The 23112-nt window shown below is 35.0% G+C and overlaps 1 protein-coding gene across 1 annotated transcript in view; it reads right to left on the bottom strand.

Annotated features, from left to right (window-relative positions):
• The window catches only part of HDX (highly divergent homeobox), a 143765-nt gene that overhangs the window by 49383 nt on the left and 71270 nt on the right, over positions 1–23112 (bottom strand). The window contains exon 4 of the mRNA XM_024753066.1: positions 10844–10990. Coding sequence (XP_024608834.1) covers positions 10844–10990 — 147 coding nt within the window. The remainder of the gene's footprint in view (positions 1–10843; positions 10991–23112) is intronic.

The raw sequence follows: 23112 nt of genomic DNA, 5'->3' as shown, positions 1-23112 counted from the left end.
ATCAGGCTGTGTTCACACAGTCAACCCCAATCCTCTGCCTGGGATCTGACCTCCAAAACGAAAGCCTCAGCTCCTAGCCCTCACCTGCCCTGGCGGGTGAGCAGACAAGCCTCTCAGGCTGGTGAGTGCTGGTCGGCGCTGATCCTCTGTGAAAGAATCTCTGTTTTTCCCTCTGCACCACTGTTGCTGTACTCTCCTCCATGGCTTCAAAGCTTTCCCCCTGCCCACTGCCTTTCTCCTCCACTGAAGGGGCTTCCTAGTGTATGGAAAGTTTTCCTCCTTCACAGCTCCCTCTCAGATGTGCAGGTCTCATTCCTATTCTTTTGTCTCTGTTTTTCCTTTTTTCTTTTGCCCTACCTAGGTACGTGGGTAATTTCTTGCCTTTTGGGAAGTCTGAGGTCTTCTTCCAGCCTTCAGTAGGTGTTATGTAGGCGTTGTTCCACATGTAGATGTATTTTTGATGTATTTGTGGGGAGGAAGTTGATCTCCATGTCTTATTCCTCCACTTTCTTGAAGGTCCCCCCAACCTTTGTTTTTGAGTCTTGTTAACCAGTATATTTTTCTTTTTTACACTCTGACATATGCCCCATCAAGCGTTTATAACTGTTGTCCTCAGAGAAGCTCATGTAGAAAAATATGTACAGGGTGATACATTAAGTAAGAGAGATAAATGTTGCACCTTAGAAATGATCAATTCCAATTTCAGTACTTGCCAGAGGCTTTAGCTTTAACAAGATTCTGTATTTTTAAGAAATATGCAAAGTAATTCTTATGGCAAGGCATAGACTGGTGAAATGGAAATGACAATAATGGTAGACTGGTAATAAAGAGATCTGGCCTCTAATCACTGACCAGCTGTGTGACCTTAGGTGAGGCATACTCCCATCTATCTACACTTTTCTTATATAAAATAAGAGTATGGTATTCAATCTCAAGATGCTCACCAGCTTTAAGTCAGTATCCATGTAATATAATAGAGAGTTTACAATTTGTTTTTCATACACATTGGTGGTGGAGGGTTATATTTAATGAAAAAACAAGCTAAAAACAGTGTAAGTGCAAAGCATTCTTCTATTTAAATTCATTTCAAATTTAGCCATGATCCTAGGAAAATAAACATAATCTAAAATGTAAAAACATACATCTGTTTACCATGAAATTTACTTGTCTTTCAAAATGTGTTTTAAACATTCAAACATGTGTTGTTTATATAAATATTTGACCATACAAGAGTTTGTTTTTATGTATGTCCACTACAATGAAAACACAGATAGAAAGGGCAGGCATTAAACTGAATTGCAGAGAGATAGGGGAGGGAACAAACTTTTACAGGTGACTTATGGTGCTTTACACTTATTATCCACATACATTATCTCAAAACCACCCTCTGTTATATTATGTCCATTTACTGTTAACTGAAGCACAGAGACTAAAAAATTTGACCATGTTATATTGCAAATTCTGAAGGAGAACTGCGTTTTTCTCATGGCATCTAGAAGAGTTCTGGCACATAATAGGTGTTCGGTTTACCTTTCATGAATGAATAAGTCAGTAATATTAGGCAGGAACCTGGGAAAACATTCCACATTAAAGAAATGTATGTACATAACATTCAATGAAATTAAAGGGAAAATATACCAAATTTGCTTCTTAGACTTTTTCAGAAATATAAGATATAACAAGGAAACATGAATCTAAAATTTCCACATTATTCCACAAGTAATGGCTAACTATACATCCTGAGGCAAAGCTCATTTTGGTGATCAATAACTAGAAGGTCTATTAGACTTTTAAACATCTACATAGTTTCTTCCACAATCTCAGGAATATATTTATGTGGGAAACATATTCTTATTTGCAGTTTATCTAATATTACAAAAGAAGTCCTATTACAGTACATAACCTTTTCAAAGTTTCTTTCTGCTGTGGGCATGCTGCATTTTGGAAAACCACTAAAAATAAAAAGATAGTAAGCATTTCACTATTCTTTCCTCTAGTAGAAGTTTTAACAAGCCATAAGCAAGAAGAAAATGGTAATACTTCTTTCTTTTTCTGTATGTTAGTATTTTTATAGGGATAAAGATTTCTGCACAGTACCCATGGCTTTGAAAATTTTTAACTTCAGTTGTGCCTAAAACTCCTTTATATCAAATAGAATCTTAGTGAAGAACCCTGTGGTTATCTTATCTTTCATTTTGGAAGAGTATGTTTTTATTAATATTCTGTCTCTCTGTCCTCTCTCTGCAGTATGGGGTCTCAAGGAACCCTTATGACAGTCCATGGATCGTGAAAGCTGCTGTCATTGCACATGGAGTTTATTAGTATCAGTGGCAGATTGAATAAAAACAAAAGTGAAAAAAACTCAAAAAAGAAAAGTTGGAAGATAAATTTGAGGATATCTTACTGAAAGTATAGCAAAAGAACAAACAGATTGAATATGGAGATCTCAGGGTAACAGTTGTGCTCCAGGTGCAGAGTAACAGGTTGGAGCAGATCAGAAGTTCCAGGAAAATTTCTTTAAGAAGATAAAATTGTTGTACTACCAAATGTGTATGAATGTATTGAAAGGAAGTATGTACAACTGGGGAAGGTTTTGAGGATAAATTAGTAGTAGTACCTAGAAAATTAAGCAAGCAAACATACAAAAACCAAAACCAAAGTAAATAAAGAACTCCAAGGAAACAAAATAATAGTATGCAGAAAAGGACAAAAATAATATTATACCACACAAGTCAAATGTGTAAAGCATTTACATAGTCATAATAATGTTAACACAAAATATCAAACTAACCAAAATTGTGGAATAATTATACTGTGAGGATAAGAAGAGAAGTATACATGTAGGTGAAAGGATCAATAAAGAGATATTGAAAGAGTTAGAAAAAATGCCTTGCATTTCATAGTCAAAAAACAATCAACGATGCCTAACACTGAAAAATCAAGAAGTAGTGATATAAACAGATAGATGAGACAGCTAGGTGTTCCCCAATATCTTTCTCCCTCTTCCAATAATAACTGAAAGTTTAGCTGGGCACATGACTCTCTACAATATAACTACATTTGCAGCTTCCCTTGTAGTTAGGTATGACCATGTGACTAATATTTAGCCAATGGGATTTAAGTGAATATGTCTTGTGGCAGTTTCTGGGAATCCCTTTTAAAAGATAGCTAGTACACACTTTTTCTCCCTTCTTTCTCCCCATCTCTGTCATGCTGCCTGGACTGTAAATGCCATAATTTTGGACCCTGAGGACCAGGGCTACATCATAGGGATGGCAGAATGGAAGATGGAAGGCATTAGAGTCTCTTGAGGACTTCACAAGGCAGAAGGGCCATGCCAGCTCTGGACTTGTACATGGAATTGAAATATCTTGTTTAAGCCACTGTTATTTTGAGTCTTTTTGTTATTCACAGCAAAACCTAATTCTAATTAATATACCACATTATTCGGATGGTGGTAAATACCTAAGGAATCATCTAAAAGAGTAGAAAGTACTCTGGCTATCGGGAAATGGTAGGAGGAGAGGAGTAAAGAATGTTGGTTTTGTAGCAAGTCCTACAGAGCTTAGCTCCTTAAGCTATGTGCATGTATAACTTTGATTTAAAGAAACATTAAAAACAATGACAACAAAAACACATGCTCTGTATTTCCCTAATTGTGGCTTTTGATTAGGCTCCTCATACCATGATGCCACTCCAATTCCTCTTCAGTCATTTATATTCTTTTGTCACCCCTTTTGCTAGACTTTAAGCTCCTTAGAAATAGGACAAGTGTCTAATGCATTTCTAGTTCCCTGTTCGTATATATAACACATAGCATGCTCAGTAAATACAGGATTTTATTTGATTTCTCATCTGAATCCTAAAAAAAAATAAAAAGCATGGCTCTGGACAGAGCAGTATTTATTTTGAGAAATGTGCTCTATGATTTCTCCCTATATTTCTCCCTCTTTCTTCATATATGTATGAGAAAATACTTTATTTCTTCCTCTGGAAGAGTTCTGCGTTTTGGCCTTTTTCTTTAATAGTACTTCACTCTTGATTTTCTGTAATGATCCTCCAGTGTGAGCTGAATCCTACTTATACTTGCTCACAAGAGTCAATTGTTAGCATCTCTTTTGAACTCTGCATTGAAGAAGCCATGGAATCAGCCATGGCAGGAATCTTTATATCATAGAAATCAACAAATGTTATAAATCAGGGCTTTTTTTTCCCCTTAAATAGCTGGTTGTTAAATACCACCATACGTCTGCCACTATCTAAATCTTATACAAGTATCTTTTAAATGGAATGTAAACTACAGTTCCCACGACTGATCAATATAATTTTTCAATCTATCATTCATTATATAATATGTGAGATGTACAGTACTCCCCCATTATCTGAGTGAATGCCTGAAACCAGGGATAGTATCAAACGCTATATATACTACATTTTTTTTCTATACACACACCTACAATAAAGTTTAATTTATAAACTAGGCACAGTAAGAGAATATCCAAGTTGCCAGCATCACTACTCTTGAGATTTGGGGCAATTATTAAGTAAAATAAGGGTTACTTGAACACAAGCACTGAGATACCATGACAGTCAATCTGATAACTTAGATGGCTACTAAGTGACTAATGGGTGGGTAGCATATACAACATAAATACACTGGAGAAAGGGGTGATTCACATCCTAGGATGGAGCAGGAGGACACAAGATCTATCATGCTACTCCAAACAGAGCACAAATGAAAACTTATGAATTGTTTATTTCTGGAATTTTCCATTTAATATTTTCAGACTGCAGTTGAGCACAGGTAACTGAAATTGCAGAAAGCAAAACCACAGATAAGGGGGGAGTACTGTATTTCAGATCACCTCATGCAATTTTATGAGACTTATGTGCTGCCAGCTGTGCTAAAAGGGCAGATATTTCATGCAATTTTAAAAACAGTGTTATCGAGATATATTTAACATGCCATACAACTCACTCATTTAATGTGTACAGTGAAAATATTTTTAACATATTCACAGAGTTGTGCAACAATTACCACTAGCTAATTCCAGAACATTTTCATCATGCCCAAAACAAACCCTATACCCATTAGCAGTCACTCCTCATTCCTCCCTCCCACCAGCCCCTGGCAGCCACTAATCCACCCTCTGTCTCTATAGATGTGCCTATTCTGGACATTTCATATAAATGGAACTATAAAATATGCAGTCTTTTGTGACTGGCTTCTTTCATTTGGCATAATGTTTTCAAGATTCATCTATTTTGTAGCATGTTTCAGTATTTCATTCCTTTATATGGCTCTATAATATTCCACTATATGCATATATCACATTTTGTCTATTCATTCACTTGATGAACATTTTTTCCTACTTTTTTGCTATTATGAATAATGCTGTTGTGTACATCCATGTATAAGTTTTCTTTAAACAACAAATATTTGTCTAGATCAAGGCACCAGTAGACCTGGTGTCTGGTGAGAGTCCACTTCCTGGCTTGTAGACAGCCAACTTCTCCGTGTGTCCTCATAGGGCCAAGAGAGAGAAAGAGAGATGTGGCTCTTTTCATTATGGCATTAATCCCATCTTGAGGTCCTCACTCTCAGGAACTAATATAACCTAATTACCTTACAAAGGCCCCACCTCCAAATATCATCATATTGTGGATTAGAGTTTCAACATCTGAATTTGGAAGTGACACAAACAGTAAGTCCACAGTGGTAATGTTTACCGAATATTCACTAATAAAAGACAAAACTGGCAATGTGATTTCTACTTTTTTCACTGAGATCACACTGCATAAGATCAAGTTATACTTGAAGATTCAATGAAAGGAGGAGCTTATTTGTGAACTACCCAGACAAGTGTGATAATTTTTGTTAAGATTAAAACTTTTCATATCAATAAAAATGATTATTTTATACACTTTTCTAACATGAATCAATGTGCAGATTGTAGGAGTAGTCACCAGTTCTATATACAAGGATTTCAAAAATTACAAGAAAAATTTGAAGGATACTTTGTTGATATTCATAAGCTTAGAGTTTCTTTTCAATTTATAGTATTCCTTTTTGATTTTCATGTTAATGATGGTAAGCTGACACAAGAATTGGCAGTTTTATTTAATTTGAATAGATATAATCTTGAAATTGATAAACTTTTCTTCAAAGTCAAATCAATTTTTCCTAAAAAAGATGAATCAATGTTCACACTCAAGATAGCTTTACCTCATTCTGTATAGGTAGCGTCACAAGATGCATCCAATTTGCTCTCCATACAAACTCATCACGGTTACATTATCGGTACTTGAACTCTGCAGCTATCTCCAGCAAGGGTGGCAAGGGTGTCTTATTGTGTGTGTTACTTATAATCAGAAATAATACATCATCAAGTTCAAAACTTTTATTCCTGGAGGTCATTAAAATTCATCTTTTTGTTTTCATGAGGCATCACCCTCAAGTGTGTTCTGGGTAGCACTGATTCTTGGGGGTACCAACAGGAAAAAGCAGAATTGTTTTGGGAACAAGTAGACTGGAGAAACACTTGGTTATGGAAAGTTAATAAATTTTATTACAGCAGAACTTCACAGAGCTTTGGAGTATGTTGATACTTATACTAATCTCCTGGGGCATGGGAAAGGTATAGTATTAAGTGTAGTATTAAGTGTTTTCCTAAGTAATTTGGAACTGGCTCCCTGAAGGGAGCAGTGATCCTTAGAACATATTCAGTTCTCATTTCTTTCACTCCAGTGAAGCAGGTAATTTGTTCTCTTTCTCTCTCTCTCTCTTTTTTTAAACAGCTGTGAACACTGAATTTCAGAGAGTGACACCCAAAGTTATCCCATTAGTTACTGGTTGAGCTGTGAACGCTGTCACCATAATACTAAAGCGTTAATTGAAATTCCGTCTTGTATTATATGTAGAATTCAGAATTTCTGACCATTATGAATAATCAATCTCTTAACATAGATGAATATTTTTATTGTTCCTTTGGTCCCTAGTTTATGTTTGTAGTACCATAGAACCACTTGAAGTAATATGATACAGCAACTTTTTGCCAACTTTCCAAACAAGTTAATGTTAATAATGTAACATGTAGTAGAGAGGCCATTAGTGGAGAATGCCAAAAACCTCCAAACAAAGCAAATATACTGTCTTTTAAAAATTATATGACAGAAGAATATCTCTCATTATTACATGCTGGCCAAATTTTGTAGTGTAAGTTCCCCATTGTTAGAAGCCCTTGTAATAATCTTTCATTAAGACTAAAGATAATGTTAATTTTAGAGGACATGTAGGTAGGTTCATTTGGTGAGGACACACTTCTTAAATAACAAAGCCAAGGGCCTTGTGTCTCTCTTTGGAAACAAAGGGTAATGTTCTACTTTGTCAATATTGATCAATAAAATATTATTATAGAAACACAGAGAGTTCTAGCTAAATCCTTCTAAAGGAGTTTGGTGATTTCCCAGGGACTTTTGAATGGTCATTTTTAGAAGATCACGAGGTTGGATTCAACAATACCCCAGTGCTGGTACACTGATATTGCTGACTAACTATTGGGGGATCTAGTTATCCTTTGTTTTCTTTATATGATAGACATTATACCAGTTAGTGATTTTCTTTTGGAATTCACAAAGCTCAAGTGGTAATGTAAGGTCCAGAACTGACTTGCTTATAACTTCAGTGAATAATTTACCATCCATGAGTCTTATTTTCAGTAATCAGGCAACATCAGATGCCATTATGTACTAAAACTTGTATAAAAATATTGTTGGATAAAAAGAAAGTACCATTTCATGGTTGTTTTCCTCTTGTATGACTTATCTCTTCAAGTAGAGCAAGAACTAAGATTTACATTTTCATTCTAGCCCTATGGTGACTAGAATGGAAAATGACATCCTATATATTCGATTAATACTTGATATATCAGTTAGTTTTAATTATTTATTAGCAACATTTTTATCTGAAAGGTGTGACCTTGTTCTTCTATACTTCATAGGACTATTGCAAAGGAAAAATAAAATGTCACAAATGTGAAGACACTTAAAGCAATGACCCCTTAACTGATGTCCCTGTGCAATGTCAGTCTTTTGAGAAAAGTGTTCTGTAGTCATATATGTTGACATGATGTTGCATAATTCTACACCTCTCTCTTCAAGCACATTTTTTTTATATCTTTATTGGAGTATAATTGCTTTACAATGGTGTATTAGTTTCTGCTTTATAACAAAGTGAATCAGTTATACATATGTTCCCATATCTCTTCCCTCTTGCATCTCCCTCCCTCCCATCCTCCCTATCCCACACCTTTAGGAGGTCACAAAGCTCTGAGCAAACTGTATTATCTGCAATAAAGAAACAAGCTGCTCTGGTCTGAATAACAAAAAAAAATGATGAATTGATGTTATCAATGTAGATGTAAACACTAAAGGAAATACCTTTTTTTTTTTTTGCTTGATGCAATTATTGGAAACACTTTAAGTATGTTTGCAACAACTTAGTTATGTGACTCTACAGTCGGGAAGTAGCCTTGGGGGGATCCAAGAGCCATCGGGGATACCAAAATCCACAGATATTCAAGTCCCATAGTTGGCCCTCCATACGAGAGATTCTGCATCTCCATGTATAAGTTTTTGAGTGGACATACTTTTCATTTCTTTTGAGTGTATACCTAAGAATGGAATTACTCTCATATGGTAACTCTATGTTAAAAATTTTGAGGACTGTTTTCCAAAGTGGTTAAAACATTTTATATTTTCACCAGAAGTGTATAATGGTTCCAATTGCTCCACACCCTGGCCAACACTTATTACCTGTCTTTCTTATTATAGCCATCATAGTGGGTGTTAAGAGGTATCTCATTGTGGTTTTGATTTCCATAATGACAAATGATGTCGAACATATTTTAGTGTATTTATTGGCCACTTGTACATCTTCTTTGGAAAAATGACTATTCTAATCTATTGCCCATTTTAAAATTGCACTATTTGCCTTTTTATTATTGATATGTAAGAGTTCTTTACATATTCTGGATAAGATCCTTATCAGATATTTGATTTGAACATATTTCCTCCCATTCTGTGGGTTATCTTTTTCACTTTATTGATGGCATTGTTTAAAGCACCTCATACAATTTTTTAAATTAATTTTTATTGAAGTATAGTTGATTAACAATGTTGTGTTAGTTTCAGGTATACAGCAAAATGAATCAGTTTTACATATATCCATTCTTTTTCAGATTCTTTTCCCATAGAGATTATTACAGAGTATTGAGTAAAGTTCCCTGTGTTACAGAGTAGGTCCTTTTTGTTACCAATTTTATATATAGTAGTGTGTATATGTTAATCCCAATCTCCTAATTTATCATTTCCTGCCACATTTTCCCTTTGGTAACCATAAGTTTGATTTCAAGATCTGTGAGTCTGTTTCTCTTTTGTATATAAGTCCATTTGTATCATTTTTAAAATTAGATTCCACATATAAGTGATATCATATGCTATTTGTCTTTCTCTGTCTGACTTACTTCATTTAGTATGATAATCTCTAGGTCCATTCACGTTGCTGCAAATGGCATTATTTCATTCTCTTTTTATGGCTGAGTAATATTCCATTGTATATATGTACCACAACTTCTTTATCCATTCCTCTGTTGATGGACTATTAGGTTGCTTCCATGCCTTGGCTACTGTAAATAGTGCTTCAGTGAACATTGGGGTGTATGTATCTTTTTGAATTTTGGTTTTCTCTGGATATATGCCCAGGAGTGGGATTGCTGGATCATATGGTAGCTCTATATATAGTTTTTAAAGAAATCTCCATACTGTTCTCCATAATGGTTGTACCAATTTACATTCCCACTAACAGTGTAGGAGGGTCCAATTTTCTCTACACTGTCTCCAGTATTTATTGTTTGTAGATTTTTTGATGGTGGCCATTCTGACCAGTGTGAGGCATTTTTCAGAGAACTAGAGCAAAAAATTTTAGAATTTGTATGGAAAAACAGAAGACCCCAGATAGCCAAAGCGATCTTGAGAAAGAAGAATGGAGCTGAAGGAATCAGGCTGACTTCAGACTATACTACAAAGCTACCATAATCAAAACAGTAATCAAAACAGTATGGTACTGACACAAAAACAGATACATAAATCAATGAAACAGGACAGAAAGTCCAGAGATAAATTCACTCACCTATGGTCAACTAATCTATGACTAAGGAGGCAAGAATATACAATGGAGAAAAGACAATCTCTTCAATAAGTAGTGCTGGGACAACTGGACAGCTACATATAAAAGAATGAAAATAGAACCCTCCCTAACACCATACACAAAAATAAACTCTAAATGGATTAAAGACCTAAATATAAGGCCAGACACTGTAAAACTCTTAGAGGAAAATATAGGCAGAACACTTTTTGACATAAATCACAGCAATATCTTTTTTGACCTATCTCCTAGAGAAATGGAAATAAAAACAAAAATAAACAAATGGGACCTAACAAAGCTTTAAAGGTTTTTCACAGCAAAGGAAACCATAAACAAAATGAAAACACAACCCTCAGAATGGGAGAAAATATTTGCAAATGAAGTGACTGACAAGGGATTAATCTCAAAAATATATGAACAGCTCATGCAGCTCAATATGAAAAAAACAAACAACCCAACCAAAAAATGGGCAGAATCTCTAAATAAACATTTCTCCAAAGAAGACACACAGATGGCCAAAAAACACATGAAAAGATGCTCAACATCACTAATTAGAGAAACGCAAACTATACAACTTTTTAAGGCTTTCATTTATGACACTCTTCAACCATAACATGAAAATTATTGAAAATACCTTACCCGAACTATTTCACAGTCAACACTCAATTCAGTTGCCACTGCTTCAATTTTCTCTCTACAAACAGAGCCAAGGCTGGTCATGCCATTGTCCCAGTACTTCTTAAGGGTGGCTAAGTCTTGGTCACTGAACTGAGTGCGGTCTTGTAGCTGTAAAAAACATTTAAAAAAATTAGAATACTCAAAGGAAAAATATTAAATCACCAGAGTGATATGTGCTAGGTTACTTTCAACAAATAAATTAATTTCACAATTCTTACTCTGTGTTCCCCCTTCCTGAAATGGGCATTATCATGGTATTTATTACTATGACATGAAAGTGTGCTAGAATAAAATGAGTAAAAAATTTACCTGATAACAATTAAGCAATGTTGATAAAAATGGTTGTAGTCACATAAATAATACATATTAATTGTAGAAAATACAGATATATTTAAAAAGAAGAGAATTTAAATCACTAACAATCCTGGAAATCACACTTGTTAATTCTAATATATGTTCTTTCAAACTTTTTTCTATAATACGTATATTCACATTCACACTACATATATTTAAAAACATACCAGAGTCAGGATCATGTCACAGTGTTGTCTTTTGATAAATTAATCTAGATTTACCACAGATAGACTCCTACTAATGTTATGATAAATTAAAAGACTAAATAAGATAAATGTAATAAGATAATGTTGTTTTAAAAGAACAATCATATTTATGGATTCAGAAAGTTTCAGAATAAGCCCATCCTTTTTACTCTTAGGGTTTTTTTGAACCAATAAACTATGGACTTTATATATTGTTTGCATTCAACGAATCCTGGAGGCATCCCTAGGAAATAAATTAGAAGCATGATAGAATAATGACCTCTATTTGTGAATAAGGAGTCATGAAAAGAAAGGTCAAAGGACTTATTCAACAGGGCGCAGAGAGACCATAGCAGAGCTAGAAGTAGATATATATCTGATTATTTTCTAGTAGCTTTATCCCTATGGTGTCTCCAATTAACTCAAGGGGTGGTAAAAAAAAATCTGAAAATTAACTTTAGTTAAAAATATAGGGACTTCCCTGCTGGTGCAGTGGTTAAGAATCTGCCTGCCAATGCAGGGGACATGGGTTCGAGCCCTGGTCCAGGAGGATCTCACATGCCGTGGAGCAACTAAGCCTGTGAGCCACAAATATTGATCCCGCATGACACAACTACTGCAGCCCCCGTACCTAGAGCCTGTGCTCCGCAACAAAAGAAGCCACCATAATGAGAAGCCCGCACACCTCAACCGCAACAAAGAGTAGCCCCCGCTCACAGCAACTAAAGAAAGCCCGTGCACAGCAACGAAGACCCAATGCAGTCAATAAATAAATAAATTTATTTTAAATATATATATATATGTATGCTGTTGAGGGGATATATGTATACATATAGCTGATCACTTTGTTTTACAGCAGAAACTAACACACCATTGTAAAGCAATTAGATGTTAAAAAAATAAAAAGGAAAACAAAAGAAAAATGCTGACACGTGGAAGAAATTCTGCAAGAATATATAATAACCAACTGTATATAGGGAAAACAGAAGATTTTTACTTCCTAAGTTAAATATTGTTTAAACAATTTAATAGGAACCTTTATAACCAAAATTTTAAATAAATTTTAAATAAAATTTGAAAACTGAATATCTATATCTATCTATCTATCTATCTATCTATCTATCTATCTATCTATCTATATGCTGCAAAACCCTGTATGTGTGTGTTTGTGATGAAAGAATGTGGTGAGAGCGAGAGAAAAAGCCTGTGAGACTGAATGAATTGAGGACAAAAGTGGCAAATCATTATGGCATGAGATGTGAGGTTCTGTTGCTGCTTTCTACTTAAGAATAAATGATCTGGCCCCACAGAGAGGTTAGACTTCAAAGCCTTCCTAGACATAAACTGCTTTCAATGTTTCCTTCCTAACTGAAATTTAAAATGGAACCCTCTCCTAAATTATATACAGGTAGCAACAGAAAATAATGTACACAACATATAAACCATGACTCAAATAAAAGAGTTATCATAACTAAAACTGATACAATACTAAACAACAGGTGCAAATTTGTCTTAAAGCTACAATCTTTTGAAAAGAAATGTTAGCTACCAGGAGGAAAAACAATATATGAATTCTCAGTTTACCACCAAGAAAGTGAAGTTAGATTGTACAATTAGCATGTGTCTTTTCATAAGACATATAGTACAGTTTTTCTTTGAGTGTGTGTCAATCAATTTCCTTTCCACCTAGATCTGTTCTCCCCCAAGTTAAAAAAAAAAAAACCTGATGAGTAACAGTTATTACAAGTACTGGTACTAAATTACATGTTTCCAATAAAAGAATCAAAACATGTCATCCAGGTTTCTTTTTTAATCAAGTGAAATAACCCTCAAGTTATATTTATAACATAAAAATCTCATTACATGTCCCTCCTATATTGATTGTACAATAGTTGTGGAGCTAAAATTCTCAAAGCAAAACAAAGAGCAAAATAAATGGTAGTAAGGTTCTAGGTAGATTCAAATAATTCATAACAAGCAGTATAAATATTCCCATATTTTTCCATTGAACCAAATTCTCCACTATAAGTTAGCCTACATTATTGTCAGTTGGAAGGAATAATGAACAGAACACTGAACACACTGAGCCAATTAATTTGTAATTCATTTAGAGGACATCCAAAGCTGATTCATCCCTTAAATTGAACTAAATAAAAGCTGATTTGATTTGTTGGAAATGTCCTGCATTAGCAATGCTGAAGGTAACTTATGACAACACCTGATAAGTAGAAGCTTATGGGGGAAAGGGCAGTTATTTTTAAAGCTCCTAAGAGCATATTATAACTAAGAAAATAAATAAGGTAATAAAAATCAATTAACATTAAAACTGAATACTCATTTACTGAAGAAATAAAATGTGGGCACTTAAAGAAGAAGGAGAATTCTTCCCCGAGGAGCCTGAAGTTGAAATCAGTTTTGTCTCTCTATTGAAATCTAGAACCTAGGGGTAAGACAAGAATAAAGACACAGACCTACTAGAGAACGGACTTGAGGATATGGGGAGGGGGAAGGGTGAGCTGTGACAAAGCAAGAGAGAGGCATGGACATATATACACTACCAAACGTAAGGTAGATAGCTAGTGGGAAGCAGCTGCATAGCACAGGGAGATCAGCTCGGTGCTTTGTGACCACATGGAGGGGTGGGATAGGGAGGGTTGGGAGGGAGGGAGATGCAAGAGGGAAGAGATATGGGAACATATGTATATGTACAACTGATTCACTTTGTTATAAAGTAGAAATTAACACACCATTGTAAAGCAATTATACCCCAATAAAGATGTTTAAAATATATATATATAAAGCCACTTTCACTTTACAAGACAACCCTCAGCCTTAACTCCTGACTTAAGTGAGGGAGACATATTAGTCAATTATCTTACTGATTTTGTGCAGAGTAACATTCCAGTAACCCTGGAAATCCAGGTGAAAGCTGAGGTTTGGCCCATGTGACAAGACAATTGTTTTGATTTCACCTGGATTATATTGTAACACAATAGAAAAAAACCTTCTGGCCTCTTCACCAGCCTCTAGGACACTTCCAGGAATTTAGTTCTTTTATTTTTCTCTTAAAAATAAGACTAAGTGACAAAACTCTGATATTGGGGAGCAGAGTTTCCTGTTTTAAGTATGTATCTTAGTTAAATGTGGAATTGAATTATATATTTGTACGTAGGAGTAACCCTTTTGAAGTGAGAACTATTAAAAATTTCTAGCTCAGTTAGTACTTCCTTCACCTTACTCCCTCAGCTTTCCGTATGCTGTGCACTACTCTGCCTTATCCCAATAATCAGTCCAGATATTAACCCATGGTGTTGAGATTTCAAACTTGTTTTGTGAAAGCTTGTTCATTTTTCCACTAGACAATGTGCTGCTTAATAGCAGGTATCATGCCTTTTTACTTTTATTTTCATTGTAAAAATAAATATGCACTTGATTAAAAAAAAGCCAAACAATTAGAAAGGTGTAAAATGAGCTACAGTCTCTCTCTTTCCTTAGTTACAAACTCCCAATCCTGACACCAAAGGCAACCACTGTCAGTAGTTTCCTGGGTAAATTTCCAGGGTAAAAATGCATATACACTTAGAAAAAAATTGATGATACTATAACTTAATTTTTTTCACTTCGTATATCTTGAAGATCTTTCTATATCATCACATACAGAGATACTTCAGTCTTTTTAACTTCTACATTGTGCTCCATCATATGGACACTATACAATTTATGTAATTGTTATCTAATATTTTCTAATTATATTATCTAATTTAGTTATCTAATGGCGAACATTTAGGTGGTTTTCAGGTTATTGCTATTAAAATCAATGCTGAAATGGACATTCTGGTACCTATATCTTGCTTTATATTTGCAATTATATATAATAGGAAATTCCAAGCCATATGTTTTTATCACCTCCACTTCTTCCAGTTGACAAGGAAGGGATTCCTGCTTAAAGTTATAGGGATTGATAAACAACTGATTCTCAACACTAGACAGATGAAATCAACAGTAGTGTATTAGTCACACATACTCACAGCCTATAAGAGGAGAACACTGTATGCCATGCGGGGCCATAGGATAATTCTACTTGGAAACAGAATGAACAAGCAGAGGCTGTGGTGTAACCCCTAGGCATGGTGAAATCTCTGTTTCTCACAGGAGAATGTGATTGACTTGTTTGAATCATTCTGTGGGCTAGCAGGGAACTGTAGCTTGCTGTTCAGGGATAAGCAGCCACTGTGCCTGGTCCCCATGCTAAGGAGAGTTGTTTGAATATGGTACTTTATCTTCAGGAACACGATGGTAAGGGGAACTTGTGATTGGGCCATCGTTCAAGACCCACTCGGCTTTCCCCAGATACCAAGACACATATAATATGGGGACTTAATTTTAGGTCTTATACCACAAAATGGAATTGGTTGGCCAAAGAGTATGTGCATTTAATTTTCTTTTTTTGTAAACATAGAGAAATTGCCTGGACAAAGGCTGAAATGTGTGATAGTCCTTATTTTCCTATATCTTTATCAATGCTAGGTATTATCCAACTTTATAATTTTTGCTAGTTTAGTGAAACATGGTATCGTGCTCTTTGATTTATATTTCTTTAAGAAAGACCAAGCGTTTTTATATGCTTATTTGTCTTATTTTTCTGAGAAATGCTTTTCTTTTTTATTTATTATTATTTTTTTAATTTGTATATCCTTAGTGACCAGAAATGTGCTAAACATATGTTAGATATCTTTTTTGTAAACAATGATATTTTAAATCATATGAAATACATTTTCTATGATTATCAATGCATTACCCTTTTAAACTGTATGATTTAAAAAAATGTATGCTTTACAGATATATTATTCCATTCAACTTACTTATTGATACAGTACCCACGTCCAGTGAAAATGTCTTCTTATCTATAAGAGATTGAATATGGGATCCTCATAAAGAATACTATTTTTTGACTTCTGGGTGGAAATTTAATTTAACTATTTTTTTCCAAATTGTGATCAAACACACTAATATAAGATGTACCACTTTAACTATTTTTAAGTGTACGATTCAGTAGTCGTAAATACATTCACATTGTTGTGCAACCAATCTCCAAAGTTTTTCATAGCCATTAAACAACAACTCCCATTTCCTCATCTCTCCAGCCACCTGGCAACCAGCATTCTACTTTCTGTTTAAATGAGTTTGAATACTCCAGATAGCTTATCAAAGTGGAACAATACAGTATTGGTCTTTTTGTAGCTGCTTTATTTCACTTAGCATAATTTCCTCAAGGTTCACTCATGTTATAGCATGTGTCAGAATTTCCTCTCTTTTAAAGAATGAATAATATTCCCTTTCATGTATATACCACATTTGTTTATCAATGTTTCTGCTGTTGGATATTTGGATTGCTTCCACATTTTGGCTATTGTGAAGAAAGCTACTAAAAATGTCAGTGTTCAGGTATCTGTTTGAGTCCCTCCTTTTAACTCTTTGGGGTACACACCCAGAAATTGAATGTCTGGATCATATGGTAATCGTATTTTTAATTTTTGGAGGAACCATCATAGCACTTTCCATAGTGACTGTACCACTTTACATTCCCATCAACAATGTACAAGTGTTCTACTTTCTCCATAGGCTCACAAACACTTCTTAGCTTAATTTTTTAATAGTTACCATGCTAATGGGTATGAGGTGATATTTCATTGTGGTTTTTATTTGCATTTTCCTGTGATGTTGGACATTTTTTTATACACCTGGTACCCATTTGTATATTTTATTTGGCAAATGTCTATTGAAGTCTTTTGCTCATTTTTTAATTTAAACATCTTTATTGGAGTATAATTGCTTTATAATGGTGTGTTAGTTTCTGTTTTATAACAAAGTGAATCAGTTATACATATACATATATCCCAATATCTCTTCTTTCTTGCGTCACCCTCCCTCCCATCCTCCATATCTCACTCCAGCTAAGTCAAAAAGCACCTTGCTGATCTCCTTGTGCTATGCGGGTAGTTCCCACTAGCTATCTGTTTTACATTTGGTAGTGTATATATGTCCATGTCACTCTCTCACTTTGTCTCAGCTTACACTACCCACTCCCCGTATCCTCAAGTTCATTCTCTAGTAGGTCTGTGTCTTTATTCCCATATTTCCCCTAGGTTCTTCATGACCATTCCTTTTTTTTTTTTTTAGATTCCATATATAGGTGTTAGCATACAGTATTTGTTTTCCTCTTTATGACTTACTTCACTCTGTATGACAGATTCTATGTCCATCACCTCACTACAAGTAACTCAATTTCATTTCTTTTTCTGGCTGAGTAATAGTCCATTCTATATATGTGCCACATCTTCTTTATCCATTAATGTATCAATGGACACTTAGGTCGCTTTCATGTCCTGGCTATTGGAAATAGATCTGCAATGAATATTGTGGTACATGACTTTTTTAATTATGGCTTTCTCAGGGTAAATCCCTAGTAGTGAGATTGCTGGGTCGTACAGCAGTTCTATTTTTAGTTTTTAAGGAACTGTTTTTTAGTTTTTAAGGATACTGTTCTCCATAGTGACTGTATCAATCTACTTTCCCACCAAGACTGCAAGAGGGTTCCCTTTTCTCCACACCCTCTCCAGCATTTATTGTTTGTAGATATTTTGATGATGGGCACTCTGACTGGTGTGAGAAGATATCTCATTGTAGTTTTGATTTGCATTGCTCTAATGATTCATGATGTTGAGCATTCTTTCATGTGTCTGTTGGCAATCTGTATATCTTCTTTGGAGACATGTCTATTTAGGTCTTCTGCCCATTTTTGGATTGGGTTGTTAGTTTTTTTGATATTGAGCTGCATGAGCTGCTTGTAAATTTTGGAGATTAATCCTTTGTCAGTTGCTTCATTTGCAAATATTTTTTTTCCCATTCTGCGGGTTGTCTTTTGGTCTTGTTTATTGGTTCCTTTGCTGTGCAAAAGCTTTTTAGTTTCATTAGGTCCCATTTGTTTATTTTTATTTCCATTTCTCTAGGAGATGGGTCAAAAAGAATCTTGCTGTGATTTATGTTATAGAGTGTTCTGCCTATGTTTTCCTCTAAGAGTTTGATAGTGTCTGGCGTTACAATTAGCTCTTTAATCCATTTTGAGTTTCTTTTTGTGTATGGTGTTAGGGAGTATTCTAATTTCATTCTTTTACATGTTCCTGTCCAGTTTTCCCAGCACCACTTATTGAAGAGGCTGTCTTTTCTCCACTGTATATTCTTGCCTCCTTTATCAAAGATAAGGTGACCGTATGTGCGTGGGTTTATCTCTGGGTTTTCTATCCTGTTCCAATGATCTATATTTCTGTTTTTGTGCCAGTACCATGCTGTCTTGATTACTGTAGCTTTGTAGTATAGTCTGAAGTCAGGGAGCCTGATTCTTCCAGCTTCGTTTTTAATTATCAAGATTTCTTTGGCTCTTCGGGGTCTTTTGTGTTTCCAAATAAATTGTGAAATTATGTTGTGCTAGTTCTGTGAAAAATGCCAGTGGTAGATTGATAAGGTTTGAATTGAAACTGTAGATTGCTTTGGGTAGTAGAGTCATTTTCACAATGTTGATTCATCCAATCCAAGAACATGGTATATCTCTCCATCTATTTGTATCATCTTCAATTTCTTTCATCAGTGTCTTATAATTTTCTGCATGAAGGTCTTTTGTCTCCTTAGGTAGGTTTACTCCTAGATATTTTATTCTTCTTGTTGTATTGGTAAATGGAAGTGTTTTCTTAATTTCACTTTCAGATTTTTCATCATTAGTGCATAGGAATGCAAGAGATTTCTGTGCATTAATTTTGTATCCTGCTACTTTACCAAATTCACTGATTAGCTCTAGTAATTTTCTGATAGCATCTTTAGGATTCTCTAGTTATAGTATCATATCACCTGCAAACAGTGACAGCTTTACTTCATCTTTTCTTATTTGGATTCCTTTTATTTCTTGTTCTTCTTTGATTGCTGTGACTAAAACTTCCAAAAGTATGTTGAATAATAGTGGTGAGAATGGGCAACCTTATCTTGTTCCTGATCTTAGTGGAAATGGTTCCAGTTTTCAACATTGAGGACAATGGTGGCTGTGGGTTTGTCATATATGGCCTTTATTATGTTGAGCAGGAAGGGGAAGGAACAGTTTTGGAAGAGTTTGAGAAGGATAGGTTTTAGGTCTCTCTAAATGTTTGATAGAATTAGCCTGTGAAGCCATCTGGTCCTGTGCTTTTGTTTGTTGGAAGATTTTTAATCACAGGTTCAATTTCAGTGCTTGTGATTGGTCTGTTCATATTTTCTATTTCTTCCTGGTTCGGTCTCGGAAGGTTGTGTATTTCTAAGAATTTGTCCATTTCTTCCAGGTTTTCCGTTTTATTGGCATAGAGTTGCTTTTACAAATCTCTCATGACCCTTTGTATTTCTGCAGTGTCAGCTATAACATCTCCATTTTCATTTCTAATTCTACTAATTTGAGTCTTCTCCCTTTTTTTCTTGATGAGTCTGGCTAATGGTTTATCAACTTTGTTTATCTTCTCAAATGGCCAGATTTTAGTTTTATTGACCTTTAGTATCATTTCCTTCATTTCTTTTTAATTTATTTCTGATCTGATCCTTATGATTTCTTTCCTTCTGCTAACATTGGGGTTTTTTTGTTCTTCTTTCTCTAATTGCTTTAGGTGTAAGGTTAGGTTGTTTATTTGAGATGTTTTTTTGTTTCTTGAGGTAGTATTGTATTGCTATAAACTTCCCTCTCAGAACTGCTTTTGCTGCATCCTATAGGTTGGTGTCATTGTGTTTTCACTGTCAATTGTTTCTAGGTATGTTTTGATTTCCTCTTTGATTTCTTCAGTGATCTCTTGGTTGTTTAGTAGTGTATTGTTTAGCCTCAATGTTTTTGAATTTTGTACATATTTTTTTCTGTAATTGATATCTTGTCTCATAGCACTGTGGTTGGATAATATGCCTGATATGATTTCAGTTTTCTTAAATTCACCGAGGCTGGATTTGTGACACAAGGTATGATCTATCCTGGAGAATGTTCCATGATCACTTGAGAAGAATATGTATTCTGTTGTTTTTGGATGGAATGTCCTATAAATGTCAATTAAGTCCATCTTTTTAAATGTATCATTTAAAGCTTTTGTGTTTTTATTTATTTTCATTTTGGATGATCTGTCCATTGGTGAAAGTGGGGTGTTAAAGTCCCCTACTCTGATTGTATTACTGTTGATTTCCTCTTTTATGGCTGTTAGCATTTGCCTTATGTATTGAGGTGTTCCTATGTTGGGTGCATAAATGTTTACAATTGTTATATCTTCTTCTTGGATTGATCCCTTTATCATTATGTAGTGTCCTTTTTTGTCTCTTGTAATAGTCTTTGTTTTAAAGTCTATTTTGTACCTGGTATGAGAATTGCTACTCCAGCTTTCTTTTGATTTCCATTTGAATGGAATACATTTTTCCATCTACCCACTTTCAGTCTGTATGTGTCCCTAGGTCTGAAGTGGGTTTCTTGTAGACAGCATATATATGGGTCTTGTTTTTGTATCCATTCAGCCAGTCTATGTGTTTTGTTGGAGCATTTAATACATTTGCATTAAAGGTAATTATCAATATGTATGTTCCTATTACCATTTTCTTAACTTTTGTGTTTGTGTTTGCAGGTCTTTCCTTCTCCTGTGTTTCCTGCCTAGAGAAGTGCCTTTGGCATTTTTTGTAAAGCTGGTTTGATGGTGCTGAATTCTCTTAGCTTTTGCTTGTCTATAAAGTTTTTAAATTCTCCATGAAATCTGAGGGAGATCCTTGCTGGGTAGAGTAATCTTGATTGTAGGTTTTTCCCCTTCATCACTTTGAATATGTCCTGCCACTCCCTTCTGTCTTGCAGAGTTTCTGCTGAAAGATCAGCTGTTAAACTTATGGGGATTCCTTTGTATGCTATTTGTTGTTTTTCCCTTGCTGCTCTTAATATGTTTTATTTGTATTTAATTTTTGATAGTTTGATTAACATGTGTCTTGGCATGTTTCTCCTTGGATTTATATTGTGTGGGACTCTCTGTGCTTCCAGGACTTGATTAACTATTTCCTTTCCCATATTAGGGAAGTTTTCAACTCTAATCTCTTTGAATAGTTTGTCAGTCCCTTTCTTTTTCTCTTCTTCTTCTGGGACCCCAGAATAATAACTATAATTTGAGTGTTGTTGCATTTAATGGTGTCCCAGAGGTCTCTGAGACTGTACTCAATCTTTTCACTCTTTTTTCTTTATTCTGCTTTGCAGTAGTTATTTCCACTCTTTTATCTTCCAGGTCACTTACCTGTTCTTCTGCCTCAGTTATTCTGCTATTCATCTGTTCTAGAGAATTTTTAATTTAATTTATTGTGCTGTTCATCATTGTTTGTTTGCTCTTTAGCTCTTCTAGGTCCTTGTTAAATGTTTCTTGCATTTTGTCCATTCTATTTCCAAGATTTTGGATAATCTTTACTATCATTATTCTGAAATCTTTTTCAGGTAGACTGCCTATTTCTTCTTTATTTGTTAGGTCTGGTGGGTTTTTGCCTTGCTCCTTCATCTGCTCTGTGTTTCTCTATCTTCTCATATTGCTTAACTTACTGTGTTTGGGGTCTCCTTTTCACAGGGTGCAGTTTCGTAGTTCCTGTTGCTTTTGGTGCCTGTCCCCAGTGGCTAATGTTGGTTCAGTGGGCTGTGTAGGCCTCCTGTTGGAGGGAAGTGGTTTCTGTGTTCTGGTGGATGAGGCTGGATCTTGTCTTTCTGGTGGGAAGGTCCACGTCTGGTGGTGTGTTTTGGGGAGTCTGTGGCCTTATTATGACTTTAGGCAGCCTGTCTGCTAATGGGTATGGTTGTGCTCCTGTCTTGCTTGATTTTTGGCATAGGGTTCCCTGCACTGTAGCTTGCTGGTTGTTGAGTGGGGCTTGAATCTCAAGTGTCTTATCATTGAGATGGAGATCTCTGGGAGATTTTTGCCATTTGATATTACATGAAGCTGGAAGGTCTCTTGTGGCCCAGTGTCCTTGACTTGGCTCTCCCAATTCAGAGGCATAGCCCTGATGCCTGGCTGGAGCACCAAGAGCGTATCATTCACACGGCTCAGAATAAAAGGGAGAAAAACAAGAAAGAAAGAAAGAAAGAAAGAAAGAAAGAAAGAAAGAAAGAAAGAAAGAAAGAAGATAAAATAAAATAAAATAAAGTTAAATAAAATAAAATAATGTTATTAAAATAAAAAGTAAAAATAATTATTAAAAATTGTTTTTAAGTAATAAAAAAAAAGAAGAGAGCAACCAAACCTAAAAACAAATCCACCAATGATAACAAGTGCTAAAAACTATACTAAAAACAAACAAACAAAAAAACACGGACAGACAGAACCCTAGGACAAATCGTAAAAGCAAAGCTATACAGACAAAATCACACACAGTAGCATACACATACACCCTCACAAAAAGAAAAAGTGAAAAAAAAATATATCATTTCTCCCAAAGTCCACCTCCTCAATTTGGGATGATTCGTTGTCTATTCAGGTATTCCACAGATGCAGGGTACATCAAGCTCATTGTGAATATTTAATCCACTGCTCATGATGCTGCTGGGAGAAATTTCCCTTTCTCTTCTTTGTTTGCATAGCTCCTGGGGTTCCGTTTTGGTTTGGACCCACCTCTGCTTGCAGGTCACCAGAG

This window comes from Neophocaena asiaeorientalis, unplaced genomic scaffold (genome assembly GCF_003031525.2).
Source record: "Neophocaena asiaeorientalis asiaeorientalis breed wild unplaced genomic scaffold, Neophocaena_asiaeorientalis_V1.1 scaffold702, whole genome shotgun sequence".
Lineage (NCBI taxonomy): Eukaryota > Metazoa > Chordata > Mammalia > Artiodactyla > Phocoenidae > Neophocaena > Neophocaena asiaeorientalis.
This window is presented reverse-complemented; position numbering and strand designations above follow the sequence as displayed.